The sequence below is a fragment of the Pinus tabuliformis genome, chromosome 4_2 (genome assembly GCF_031772625.1).
Source record: "Pinus tabuliformis cultivar Carrire ecotype Pingquan chromosome 4_2, CPIR1, whole genome shotgun sequence".
In the NCBI taxonomy this organism is placed as follows: domain Eukaryota; kingdom Viridiplantae; phylum Streptophyta; class Pinopsida; order Pinales; family Pinaceae; genus Pinus; species Pinus tabuliformis.
The window spans coordinates 610,289,064-610,302,825 of NC_142304.1; the positions used below are offsets into that span (position 1 = coordinate 610,289,064).

Sequence of the window (13,762 nt, forward strand, 5' to 3'; positions counted from 1 at the left end):
AATAAGGAGAGATGGAGGGAGGTATAAATATAGATAACAAGGGGAGAGATGAAAGAAGAGAAAGATAGAGAAGTTAGGGATAGGCAGATAGAGTGAGAGGGGGAAGAGAGGGAGGGGAAGAAAGAGAAGGAGAGGGGGAGGGAGATAGACACAGATTGGAAGGTGGAGAGAGAGGGAAGAAGAAAGAGTCTCACATACAGACATAGAAGTTAGATCTAGAAAGTGATGAATATTTTAGATTTTTAGTGTGGTTGTTGATAGCTAATCATATTTGATCACATGCACTATATGCATTGATTTTAGTGTAGATGTTGATTTCTACTCCTATTTGATTGCTTGCACATGATGCATTAGTTTTAGTATAGATATTGATTTCTAATCGTATTTGATCGCTTGCACTAGATGAATTGATTTCAGTTTAGATGTCGATTTCTAATCATATTTAATACCTTACACTAGATGCATTGATTTCAACATAGGTGTTGATTTCTACTCATATTTGATTGCTTGCATTAGATGCATTGGTTTCAGCGTTTTGATTACTTGCACTAGACACATTGATTTCAGTATAGATGTTTATTTCTAATCCTATTTCATTGTTTGCACTATATGCATTGTTTTTAGTGTAGATGATGATTTCTGATTTGATGCAACAATATGTATGATGTATGTCAATTTCAAAGTAATTAGATTAATAGTGTGAATTGATTTTAGTGTAAGCACATCTCTACCTCCTCCATCTATATCACTATCTCCTATTCTCTCTCTTTCTTTATCTCTCTATCTCAGCCCCTAAACATACACACACTATCTCCATATCTATCTCTCTCTCCTTCTCTCCCTTCCCCTCCTTCTCTCTCTTCCCCTTCTCTCTCTCTCTAAAATTTCTCTCTCCATATCGATATCTCTTCCTTCCTCCCTATCTTTGCCTCTCTCAGACTGGGGTGTTGATCTGTGTTATCTCTTAGAGGCTTCGGTCGACGAGCTTGGCATTCCCCCAGTCCCTGATATGGGCATGAAAGAAGCATGTCCATCTTCGAAGGAAACGTCGGAGAGTTTGCGCGAGAACCCGGATCTTAAATATCTTTGTGAAAACTGGCACTTGGATAACGACTTTGAAGACTACCAGCAATTTGCATTGTATAATAATGACTGGGATGCTATTCAGCTTGACGATTATATGAACGGAAATGTTTTCGGCCAGGCTATGTTATTCGACGCACAATTTGCTGCCGCATGGAGACTGTAAACTGATGATGGCAAATTTGATTCCTTGAATTGTTTGGCAAATTATGCAACTCAAATACTTTAGCATTGCTTAAATTTGGTAATTTGACATTAGGACCTTTCAGATTATTCTAATAGGACCTTTCAGGTTATTCTAATAGGATAAGTCATCAGAAGTTTTTCCTCCAATTTAAAGACAAAATCTGTGGAGAGAAATTTATTCCTAAAATCTGATTTAGTTTTGTTACAGGTTGTGCAGGTTTTCTTTCCCATACCCATTTCAGTGATTTTATTCCAAGGAAACCAATGTCAGTTCTGGCCTTTAATTTATGGATCAACGGCTCTATTAAAGGCGGATAATTATTGAATATCGCATAAGGTCAATAAACTTAAAATGGTGGAGAACAAACCTTTTCCCACTAGAATAAAGTTTCAGTTTCGAATTACGCATTTCCGCTTGCAGGCATCCATGACATGGGCGATGACCCCAACCTCTTTAGGTTAAATGGACACGAAAAGGAAAGCAACCAAATCTTGTCTTAATTTTTTAATAACCAAATTATTTTTAATGGTCTATGTGTTGGTTGCAAGGGAACTAAGGAATGCATTTACTGATACATTTACAGACATCTTAAAAAGGTTTCATTAATGGTTTCACCTTATGATAATGTGTTCGATTCTTTAAATTTTTTATATATATTTCCTTAATTTTATTTATGAATATATAAATTACATTTTACACATACATTGGAAGACGTATTCATATAAAATTCTATCACATGTATGATACTCCTCATATTAACAACTGTCCAAAAATATAAATATCATCCTATTATTTAATCAACATTTCATATAAGAAAGAAATTACATTCCAACCTGAGAGTGTTTTTTGTAATGTGTCTAAAAAACTCTATATTAAAAAAAAAATGATTTGAAGTTGCTCTCGTAAATGTGGATATTTCTTCCATATAACTATGAAAATTTATAATCTTTTGCTTCTTTATTTTCGGCAATCAACCAGCTCTCATAAGACTTTTTAATACCCATGTTAGAGAGTTTGCATCCAATTGGGTTCCTGGAAGACATGTTCATTTTGGCCTCTTTCTGCATCCAGAGTATGAAAATTTATAATCTTTTGCTTCTTTATTTTCGGCAATCAACCAGCTCTCATAAGACTTTCTAATACCCATGTTAGAGAGTTTGCATCCAAAGACTTTCTAATACCCATGTTAGAGAGTTTGCATCCAATTGGGTTCCTGGAAGACATGTTCATTTTGGCCTCTTTCTACATCCAGAGTCTAGGTCGTGCAACTCGGAAATTCGGTACTGAAACTCGTTCTTTTGCACCCAAAATCTTGATCCTACAACTCATCTTTACACCCAGTGTTAGTCCAACAACTCGTCTTTCTTTATGACCGATATGTTTTTCCTCAACAAAAACTTGTGCTTAGGATAATCTTTTCTTTTATTTTTTACTTGCTTCACACTTTTTTTTCCACTGGAAAAATCGTAATCTTTCATTATCTTTCTTTATAACTGAAAAATTACATGTAGTAGATGCCTTTCGCCATATGCTTTGTTGGCCCTTAGCCATCTCTGTGAGCCATAATAAAAAGTGGTGCTCAGTTTTGTCAAAAAGATGCATATATCATCCTTCACCACTTAGGGTGTTCAGTTTTTTATCTGATAAAATATAAACATAGTTGCAATTTACAATAATTAACATTCACCACGCAAGGTGATGTCCTTTCTCTAAGGTCTAGAGATAAAAACAAAATAACATATTATAATAAATATATACATATGTATAGTCTGTGCATGATCACCAAAAACCAACTCAAAAATTAGGGACTCTCTGCCCTATGATAAGTCTGATCATTATATGGCTCGTGATAGTATAGGTACTCATTTGTACCCCTTTGTTCCTGTATCATCCACTCTCCTCGAGGAAGTATCGTGGCCTCCTTGGAAAGCCCGTCAGCATTGCAGTTATGTTCCCTGTAAATGTGTTGTCAAGAAATAGAATTAAACTGAGCTTTGAACATATTCACTTCACTTCATCCAGAATATTACTGAGAGTGCATGCATGACAAACAGTAATATTATTGAACCAATTAACAATGATTTTTGAGTCTCCATAAATGTTAAGATCCATGCAATCATGACCAAGTGAGAAATGCAGCAGATGTCGAAGTGTGATAAGTTCTGTGAAGTTATTTATCCCATGTCCAAGCCCCATCTTAACCTTAAAGTAGTGCTGATCAGTAAGGTATAAAATGAAACCACCTCCACATCCTTGGTTCTGCATCACCGTAAAAGAAGGCCCAGGGAGTATTTTTATCTATGGGAGAAGGGGCATGTGGTCTCCTAGGCCGAGGTCTGGTGGGATCAGGCAGATCGTGGAAGCCAGATATAATGTGGGCTGAGATATGCGTCCATCTAGCTGCTCTGTAATAAAAAATAATCCTCTTTCAGGCCAGCCAGATGTGCCAGCATATAAGTAGAGGAAGGCATAGCTATTTTGTACCTCGATGCAAATTGCACCAATTTTCCCAAGCTCGGAAAATATTTTCACCCTCCCATTTTCTACACAGTTGAATCGAGGAGGAGACAATCTACCATAGATTGCTCTGAGTTTCACATTGAAGAAATAAGTGTTCTGTCGATTCAGAAGATTGTTTGCATAAGACACACCAGTGAGGGCCTTGGAATGAACGATGTGATAGTCATTCCCCTGTGGGGACCTTGTTTCTGAGAAAACACCAAAAGAACAGTCTTGTTCTCGGGGGAGAACCAAGCTTCCAGATGCTCTTCCACCACTCAGGTGTCTGCTTAGGATGTTCGTGCGATATGAGACTGAGATAGCTAGCCTTTGGGGTATATATTCCATTCTCTTCTAGGCACCAAACATGTTCATCAGGTGCCTCTTTAATCCTGATGTGAGATTCACTCAAAGCATTTATATAATCTTGCTACTCCCAGTGCCATTCAGGAGGAATATCAAGCTGTTGGGCAGATTTCCATCCTTGAGAGAAAATGGTGGTGTTCGCCTCATCAACTATGTGTGCAAAGACTGTTATATCTTGTAAATTGAGGTGTTGGATGAGATCTCTCAGTAGCTAGAATCTTCCTCCCCCCCAAGTCCATGGATCGTGTCCTATGCGAGCTTTTGAGCCATCATTTATTCTCCAAACTGGATTATTTTTTATGCTAGGCAGGGAATGAAAAAGAGCTTTCCAAACTGATGATGTACCTGTTCTTGGCCAGCTAGGCATGCAAACCCAATCCATGATTGGGAGAGGCCAAATGTACTTGTAATAGGAGATAGAGGTCCATACATTCTGCCCTGTCAATAATATCCAACCCATTTTTGTAGCCAGGGCTTGTGCAAATAGAGCTAGGTCTTTTAGGCCCCAACCTCCTCATTTTTTGGGCAAAGCAATCTTGGGCCAACTGACCCAAGCAAAACTCTTTTTATCTTGTTGACCATTCCAAAGGTATCTAGTACATATTTGTTGAAGACGGGTAAGGATATTCTTGGGAATCCATGCTAAAGCCATCCAGAAAAGAATAGTGGCCTCGAGAACAAATTTAATGAGCACCAATCTACCTACTCTCGATAAGTATTTATGACACCAATTTGAGAGGTTGTCTTCCAACTTGGTAACCAACTAGACCCAGTTTGCTATTTTTTGTCTGAGGAGCTTGATCCAAAATCCGAGGTATTTGAAACCATGATCACGGGGGAGGATACAATAAGGAAAGTGGTGTTGAGAAAACCACGACTCATGGATGGAAGTAAGGGCTAATGTAATGGTGGATTTCCCTTGATTAGCCTGCATGCCAGTAGCCTTTGAGAAGAGGGAAAGGACATTTGAGAAGGTGATAGAGTCTCTAATGCTTCCGTCAAGGAAAATGAGGACATCATCCAGAAAAAGGAGATGTGTAAGATAGAAAAAATGATTTATTTTGAGGCCACAGAGTCTGCCATCTCTTTTATCTTGTGCAAGTAATCTGCTGAGCCCATCCATGACTATTAGAAAGAGTAAGGGGGAGAGGCAGTGGCCTTGTCTAAGGCCACGCTTAGCATGAAAAAATGGGAGGCAGATCCGTTGATGAGGACACTGAAAGTTGGAGTGGAGATGCAAGCCATAATCCAAGTGATGAAAACATGGTGGAAGCCAAGGTGGATAAGAGGCATCTTGATGTAGAACCAACTAACTCGATCAAATGCTTTTTCCAGGTTGATCTTTAGGATGATTCCTTTTAGTCTTTTGGTCCGGATCGAATGAATGGCCTCCTGGGCCGTACCAATGGCTTCGTGAATCTGTCTATGCTCAAGGAAAGAAAAATATTCGGGGGCTATATGGCGAGAGAGGATGGGCCGGATATGGTTTGCAATGATTTTAGCAATGATCTTATACAGGAATTGCAAAGGGAGATGGGCCTAAAGTCAATGAAAGAGGAGGGGGAATCAGATTTTGGAATAAGGGCAATGAAGGTGGTATTGACAGTGTTGTATAAGGTTCCATAGTTTTTTCACTCTTCCACAACTTTTAACATATCATCCCCCAAGAGATCATAGAAAGCAAGATAAAATTCGATCGACCATCCACCTGGTCCATGACTTTTGTCTTTTTTGAACCATTTCAAAGTCCCTTCAAGCTCGCCAGGAGTAACAAGAGAGTTTAGCTCTTCTGCCTCATCATCATTTCCAAAATGAGGGAAATGACCAGCAACATTGATGATGTCAGTGAGATTAGACCCAGGTGGGGATTTAAAAAGTTGCTTGAAGTGAGAGGTGCCAAGGTGGGAAAGTTTATTGAAGGAGTTTGCTACTTGCCCATCAAGTAGGGGTAGGTTCCAAATGGTGTTAGAAACTTTTCTACCTTTAGCATAGTTCTGGGTATTATCATCTCCCGCTTGTAACCAGATAGCCCTACACTTGAGTCTCCATGATTCCTCTCTCTCCTTCAGTATCCTTTCCTTTTGATTTTCTAGCTCAATCAGGTGAACTTTTTCATTTGCAGATGTAAACCCTAGGTTGCGGTCATCTGACAGTGCACACAATTCTATCTCAATCTGAGTTAAGGTGAAGGCCTCCCTCTGATTTTTCTCTTTGGCCCAGGTAATGGAGAGGTGATTGAGCTGGGTCAGGTTATGACAGAAACCCTTTGCTAAAGATTCATGTCTCGCAATGGGATTAGCTTTCCAAAAATCCGAGACTAGATTGATGAATCCAGGGTCTTGTAGCCAAACATGATTAAATCTGAAGGGAAGTTTGGGTTTTGGATGGGGGCCAAGGATTTCAAGGTATATGGGAGAGTGATCTGAGATACCCCCAGAACCCACCCATTGTTTGAAGTGATGCAGCTGATTCATGAGGGGAACCTTTATCAAAAAATGATCTAACCTCCTGGCAAGAGCTGCTTCTTCCACCCTTCTGTTTCTCCAAGTGGGGAGTGGCTTATTCATGGGAACATCCGCAAAGTTATGCTGTTCCAAAAGGTTCGTCATGAAACCTGATAATGTGTCCACTTTAGCTTGATATCTCCATGATTCCCCAAAACCGATGGAGAAATTGAGATCACCCCCGAGAATTATGTGGTCTGAAGATACGATCGAGAGATGAGTAGATGTTGTCAAACATTCTCTCTCTGTTGACATGGATCATATATATTGATAACCTTAAGATTCATGCCAAGCTCTGCCGATAAGATAACCAATCCTATAAACATAGATCCTCCCTAGGATGCTAACACTTTGATTGTGCGAGGATTGTGCCCTATGGCTAAACCCCCCGATCGCCCCATAGAATCAATGGCATAAAATTTTCATCCAAGATTAAGGGAGGTTAGTGTTTTGGAGATACTTTCAGCCTCACCCAGGGATTCTTGTAGCATGATGATATCAATAGGATCGACTTCAAATAACTAGTGCACGGCTAGTTTTTTGGAGGCACTAGCCATGCCTTTGTAATTAAATGAGAGCTTTTCATGGGGGAACCCTGCTCGGGTTGTTGAGTGCTCTAAGTACCCCTTCCAAAGTGGATTGTATACCAGAGGAAACCTCTGCCCCATCCCTTTGAATGGATTTTGAAAGATGAGATTTCCTCCCTCTGGATGAATGGATGACAGAACCAGGAAGGGTGAGATCCAATCCTGAAAGGAGAGTGGGATGACCATCAAGGTGTGAATGGGAGCGAAGGTTGTAATTATGGTATGGATCATCCCATCTGTGGATGGAGAGGATGAGATGGACGACTAGGGAGGTATGGATGGAGTAGTGGTGGCGATGGTGGGAGGTGTAAGTGCAAGAGAATAGTGAACTACAGAAGTATTGATGGTAGATGTATCAAGAGAAGAGCTGCAAGAGAATGAGAAAGGGTGACAGGACAGAGGAATACCAGAAATTTTTGTGGCCTCGACAGCTGCATGAGCTCTTGTTAAGGGAGGCAATGACGCTTTGCACTCTCCTGCTGCTGTCCTCAGAGTGCTTTTGTGAACAGATGCCTGGGGTGCCGATACAGGAGTGCAGGTCTGAGAAGTTGTAGCTGACCCCATTGGTGCAGGTGGTGCATCTGGAGGATCCTCTGTTTTTTTTATTAGTGGGCAATCCTTGAAGATGTGCCCCACTTTGTGACATATTCTGTAGCGAAATGGGACTCCTTCGTAGTCCATGATCTGCACCGGAGAGTATTCCCCCCATTAAAGAGTGATTTTCTCTTCCAACCTTCACGCGTGTCCAGGTGGACCAGAATGTGAGCTAGGGTTCGATTCTTGGATTGAACGAAAGTCTTATCATGGTCTAGGTATGTGCCGAGGACATTTTCGATTCTGACGAAGACCTCCTCACACTAGTACTGCAGAGGGATTCTAGGAAAATGTACCCATAGAGATCCTGCACCAATCTGCTCCCACTCCAGGTCAAAAAGGGGGCTCCATCTCTTGAGGAGGACCAGCGCCATCTCAATATGGAAATACCTAGCAAGAACCAAGTCTATGTAATTTTATTTGGCGAAATGAAGAGTCAACCGGCCCCTAAGTAGTACCTGCACCTCTGGTAGATCTTTGAGCATGCTCCCCCAGATTTCTCACACCCACAGGGTTAGTCTATCCGCTGAGTATGCCCTGCCTCAGACGTGTCAAACCAACATAGTACTTGTCATATAAACAACGTCCCCAATAGTAGTACCTTCGCCAAATCGAATGGTGATGTCCCTTGTGGTTTCCTTCACACACTTAGTTTTCCGCTTCCCTGTTTGTGGTGTTGATGGGTGGTCCGTTAATGGGTCTGGTGAGATAGCCCCTTCCTGAGGTAGTTGGGCAACTGATTTGACCTTTATCGTAGGCATTTCAAAACAGCCCGACAGAGAATTTGTTAAGATGAGAGGGTTTTGGCCGCAAGATGTTGGGGTTTCCTCAGGCTGTGCCAGAAACAGAGTTAAGCTCAACAGATGAAGGTGGATTATCAGAGGGTTCAGCTCGAAAGAGGGCGATGGCGGCGAAATTGTAGTGAGAATGTGTAGGGTTCTCGGGGATAAAGGAGGGCAATCAAGTGCAAGAGAATCACTGATAAGGACCCAAAGATGAGTGATGATGCACTGTGTCCATGGAAAGAGACCACTAGAGTAGTACACGATGAAACCGAATGGATGGAAGAGGTTAACCTGTGACCGGAAGATTAGGGTTAGGGTTACCAAAAATCACTTGGTCGGGAAAAGGGTCCTCGGAGTAATCAAGCTCCTCAATATCCATGACATCGTCCATGCTGGAAACAGGTAACCACTGACAAATGGTGACAACTGCAGAGGAAATGGAGGAACGAAACTGTCGGTCGTCTGGGTGCCTGCAGTTGGAGAACGTCGATGCTGCACTAAAAAACTAGGGTTTTACCCTAACCCTCTGCTAAGCCTCCCAGTCATGCGCTCCATTTTCCTCAACACTCCCTCTTCTACTTGATTCACACTTGTAACATAGTTACCAACTGAATGATAACTTGACGAATTTTTTTAGAGGTAGTAATTTTTTTTGAAAAATATTGATTTAGAACATAAATTTTTTTAGCATATTTTTCATACTTTAGTTTTACTTATTTATTAAGTATACACATTTTTTTAAATGTTAGTGATTTTCATACCAATTTTGAAAAATGTGTATTCAACATCAAGCTCTTTTTTTGGGACGTTTATTTTTGGCACTTTATTTTTTTAAATGTTATTGGTTTTTATTTTGAAAAACATTAACATTTTTTTTAGGCATATTTTTTACACTTTCAAATTTTTTATGTATGCACTTTGTTTTTAAGGTTTTGTTATTTAACTGTTCTTTTTTTTTTTCATCCCGACATGAAATTTTTTTGTCTTAAGTATGCACTTTTTTTTAATGTTTTGTTGTTTAACCATTTTTCTCCTCTTCTTCTTTTTTCTTTGTGACATGTTTGTTTTTATAGTGTTTTTTATTTTTCCTTAAAATTTATTTTAATTAAATTATTTATTCTTTCACAAAATTTTTAAAAATAACGGAATTAATATTTTGAAATTAATTAATACTTCAATACAAATAAAATAACCCTTACCAAAAAGATAATAATTTTACATATTTGACAAAAATAAAAAATATAAATTTGCATATAAAATGACATATAAAATAAAATACTTTTATGAAAATAAAAATACACCAAACGATTTTGAGAAAATAACATTTTTGGTAATATTTTTGGAATTTTATATCTTGAAATCATAATATTAATAAAAAGAAATTCAAAAGTAATGATTGACATACAATTTTATCTAAAAATAAACAAAAAAAAAATATTTAAATAGATACTTGAAAAAAGATAAAAAAAGAAAAAAACATGAACTATATATATATATATATATATATATATATATATATATATATATATATATATATAATCAAAATTTACTGAAAAAATAAAAAAATAAATATAAAATGTTATATATATATATATGAAACGTCAATCAACCTCACGTTTGCTAACCAAAATTACCTTTTGTATTAACCAGTGCTAAGAAGCGAATGAATATTGCAAGGATTAGAACTAATTCTCGTGAGCTCCCGAGTGAAACCGGTCTTTGGTCTATTCCCAAGATACCTTGGGACGAAATAATATGCCTCCTTTATGATACTAAGAGAGTCGAAGATGAAAGAAACTTTATCTTCGATTGTCCAACCTTATTCACATCCATTCTCATTCCCATAATATTTGCCCCACTACAAACCTCCTTGACTTGTTCAGTTAGTAAAATTACAGTGACATTAGAATGCTTCTTTCCCTCATTTTTTATCGCAAAAATAAAATCTTAAATAATCTCAATTAACCACTTCTTTCTTAAAGTCTAATAGACCATATTGGTCTTAGTGAACATTCATCATCATCATCATATATATTAAAAATAAAATTAAAAATATAATTTTAAATATTTTAAAAAATGAATAATGCCATCTTTGCCTAGTGGCCAAGTGGCCGTGGGTGAGGGAGGGGCTGTGAGGAGGGGTACGTCGATATAGGGACTCACCCTGCCAGCTCGGCCCAGGTGCGAAGGGTCCATGATTTAGGGCAGTCAAGGTTGCACCAGTTCCCACAAGGGGCTGTGAGGGGGGCGATATTGAATTTTTTTTTTAATATTTAAAATTTCTATTTAATTTTTTTCATATTTTAAATGGTTTTTTTTTAATATATATGTTTTTTGTTTTTTTGTTATTTTGTATTTTGTTGGTTATATTTTTTTTCTTGTTTTTTCATGTTTGAATTTTCATTGTTTTATGAGCTTTTTTTTGTTTTTTTCTTTATTCTTATTTTTTTTTTGTATATTTTTTGTTTATTATAATTTTTTTATTTTAAATTAATTTCCTTTTATTTCATTCTTTAGTTATTAATATTATTTTCCATTTTTTTTCTTTTTGTTATGATTTAATTAATTACTTAATTAATTTTTATTTTTATTTTTACTTTTATTGATGTTTTATTGTAGGGATTGTCTTGATGTTCAACTAGCAACCCCACCCCAATACATGTCTATTTGATAGTTGATTTTTCAGTTTTCATTATAATGAATCAAGTTCACCTCCACTGTATATTAATTTGAGGTTGATTTTTTAAGTTTCAATTGCAAATGGTCAAGCATGCCCCCACTATGTGTCAATTTGATGGATGATTTTTATGTTTTCGTTGAAATGTGCCCAATTATCTTAGGCTAATATTTGAAAAGAACTATATTTTTATCATTTGGTATAATGAATTTTTGATTTAGGTATTTACTTTTAAGGTTTATTTTAGTAATTATATGTGATCTAGAAATATGTTGAAAATCTAAGATTTGTTAGCCATGATATTTGTTTTTTATTCCATGGCTAAAAAGTGTTGAAATGTTAAGATTTTTGGATTTGTTATATTTTATCTTTAATGCCATGGTTGAAAATTGTTGGAAATTATAGGTTATTTGGAGTTATGATATTTTATCTTCAACATATTGTCGAATGCTATTGGAATTTTAATGATTTTTGGAGTAATGGTATTTTATTTTTAATACCATTGCTAAAAGATGTTGGAATTTTAGCCAAAAAAAAATATTGATGTCAACATCAACACTTTTTATCTTTTCATGTTTTTTGAGAAAAGAAATTGGCTTTTACTGCCATTTCTGGCTAGACTTCTTGTTTTTGGGTCATAGTTCCTACAGGATTGGTAACTTTGTTTTGTCCTTGAGATAATGCAAACTCTTCCTCAGAAGTGATTCGATATGTATTCTTGATTAGGAGGTCGAATGGTACACATATAGTGATCATTTTAGCTGAATGGTCGGCTCTTCAATGGGGCGGACTTGACTAGGAGGAGGGTGGACTTGAAAATTATTTTTCTCCTTTAAAAGGACATGAAGAACATGCCTTATAATTTATATTTTGGTAATTACATGCAGAACATGATTTACAAATACATCAGTGACTAACATCTTAATAATGAAGAACGACCATAGCTACAAAATTCAACACTCCCTCTTAGCTAGGGAGGTATTCATAATGTCTATCTAGGTGAATTAAAGTTGAAAAAATTATCTAAGAAAAGTTTATAGAAAATCCAGTTACCATAATCCGGTCGACAATTGTCACACATTATAAATCAACCTTAATTTGTTCAGTAATAGTGACACATGGTAAATCAATAGCATCAACAGGCTACCATAATTTGGTCAACAACTGTGACTCATGGTAAACCAAAAACTTCAACAAGTTACCATAATTATGTTCGGTAACTCTGACCTATGGTGTATCCTCAACGTAATCGTGTTCGGTACTTTAGACATATGGTACATCATTTAGCATCAACTAATCACCATAATTCAGGTTTATCTAACACATGGTATACATACAAATCTTTTTTCACCATCATTCAAGTCAATAATTTCTACATAGTGAATCTCCAAAATCCATACTTTATCTGAGTAATTCAGAGCCTGATGCTAAATGAGACTGATGCTCTAGGACCATTCTTCCAAATTTTGGTCAACATACTTAACAGAGGAAGAATGACTATCCTCTATTGAATCATTCTCCCTAATTCAATTCAATATAGTTGACACAGGGAGAATGTCAGTCCATGATGTTATCTCATCGACACTCCCTCTCAATAAGGCAGACACACTCAGCCACTTCAAGATTGTCCTTGAAGTATACAGGCTTCATCCTAGGACAAAGCCTTTGTTTGCAATATTCTTGACTATAGAGTAATATTGGAGCCATACTACTTCCTTCTATACCATGTCATGTTGCTATATCTCACTGTCATTCGACCTGTCATCATGACCATAACTTGTACCTGATTAACAAAATATTACTAGTAGCCTCTAAAGCCATATTGCTTCTCATGTTTCCAATCCAGCTGCAATATACTAAGCCTTTGCAATACTTGAATTCAACATATTTATGCTTCCTTCTCATTAATTATAACAGACCCCAAACTAAAGAAGTACCTTGATAAGCTCTTTCTTTATTCAGTTCTCTCTTCCTAATTTTAATCTAAAATTTTACTTCACTATTTGATACATATCTCAAGCCATAACTAGTCATTCCATGACCAAATGTATCTTTTTAGTACTCCTACACATGTTGATCAACATGCCTTAGCTCAACCATAGACTAATATGCTTCCTTCATTGAATCCAACAACACTAATACCTTCATGTCATCCTTACTAGGTGACACTTATTTTGATAGACCATTATCTCAAACTAAATGGTCAACTCCCTCTAAGGTTCAAACAATGTCATCTAATTGTTCCTTCTGTTACAAAAGCAATTCATTTTTCCACAACTACTCCCTCTGACACACGAGTCCTTCTGCTTCCATCAAAGATAAATCAAATATGATTAATCAAGCTCAATGTGCCTTCTTTTGATTGTACAAAGTCTTATTTAATCATGAGACTTCTTCTCATGTTCCTCAAATTCCAAGGTAACTTTACGTATGCTTCTACTTCTTCAATTACTCCATTGAATGATCTCTAAATCCACTTT

General features: G+C 37.0%; 1 protein-coding gene across 1 annotated transcript; it reads right to left on the reverse strand.

Annotated features, from left to right (window-relative positions):
- Positions 1–5,766: 5,766 nt before the first annotated feature.
- Positions 5,767–6,744, reverse strand: LOC149170784 (uncharacterized). Its single transcript, XM_089425726.1, has one exon. It carries the CDS (start codon positions 6,742–6,744, stop codon positions 5,767–5,769), a length of 978 nt encoding a protein of 325 aa, XP_089281852.1.
- Positions 6,745–13,762: the final 7,018 nt, after the last annotated feature.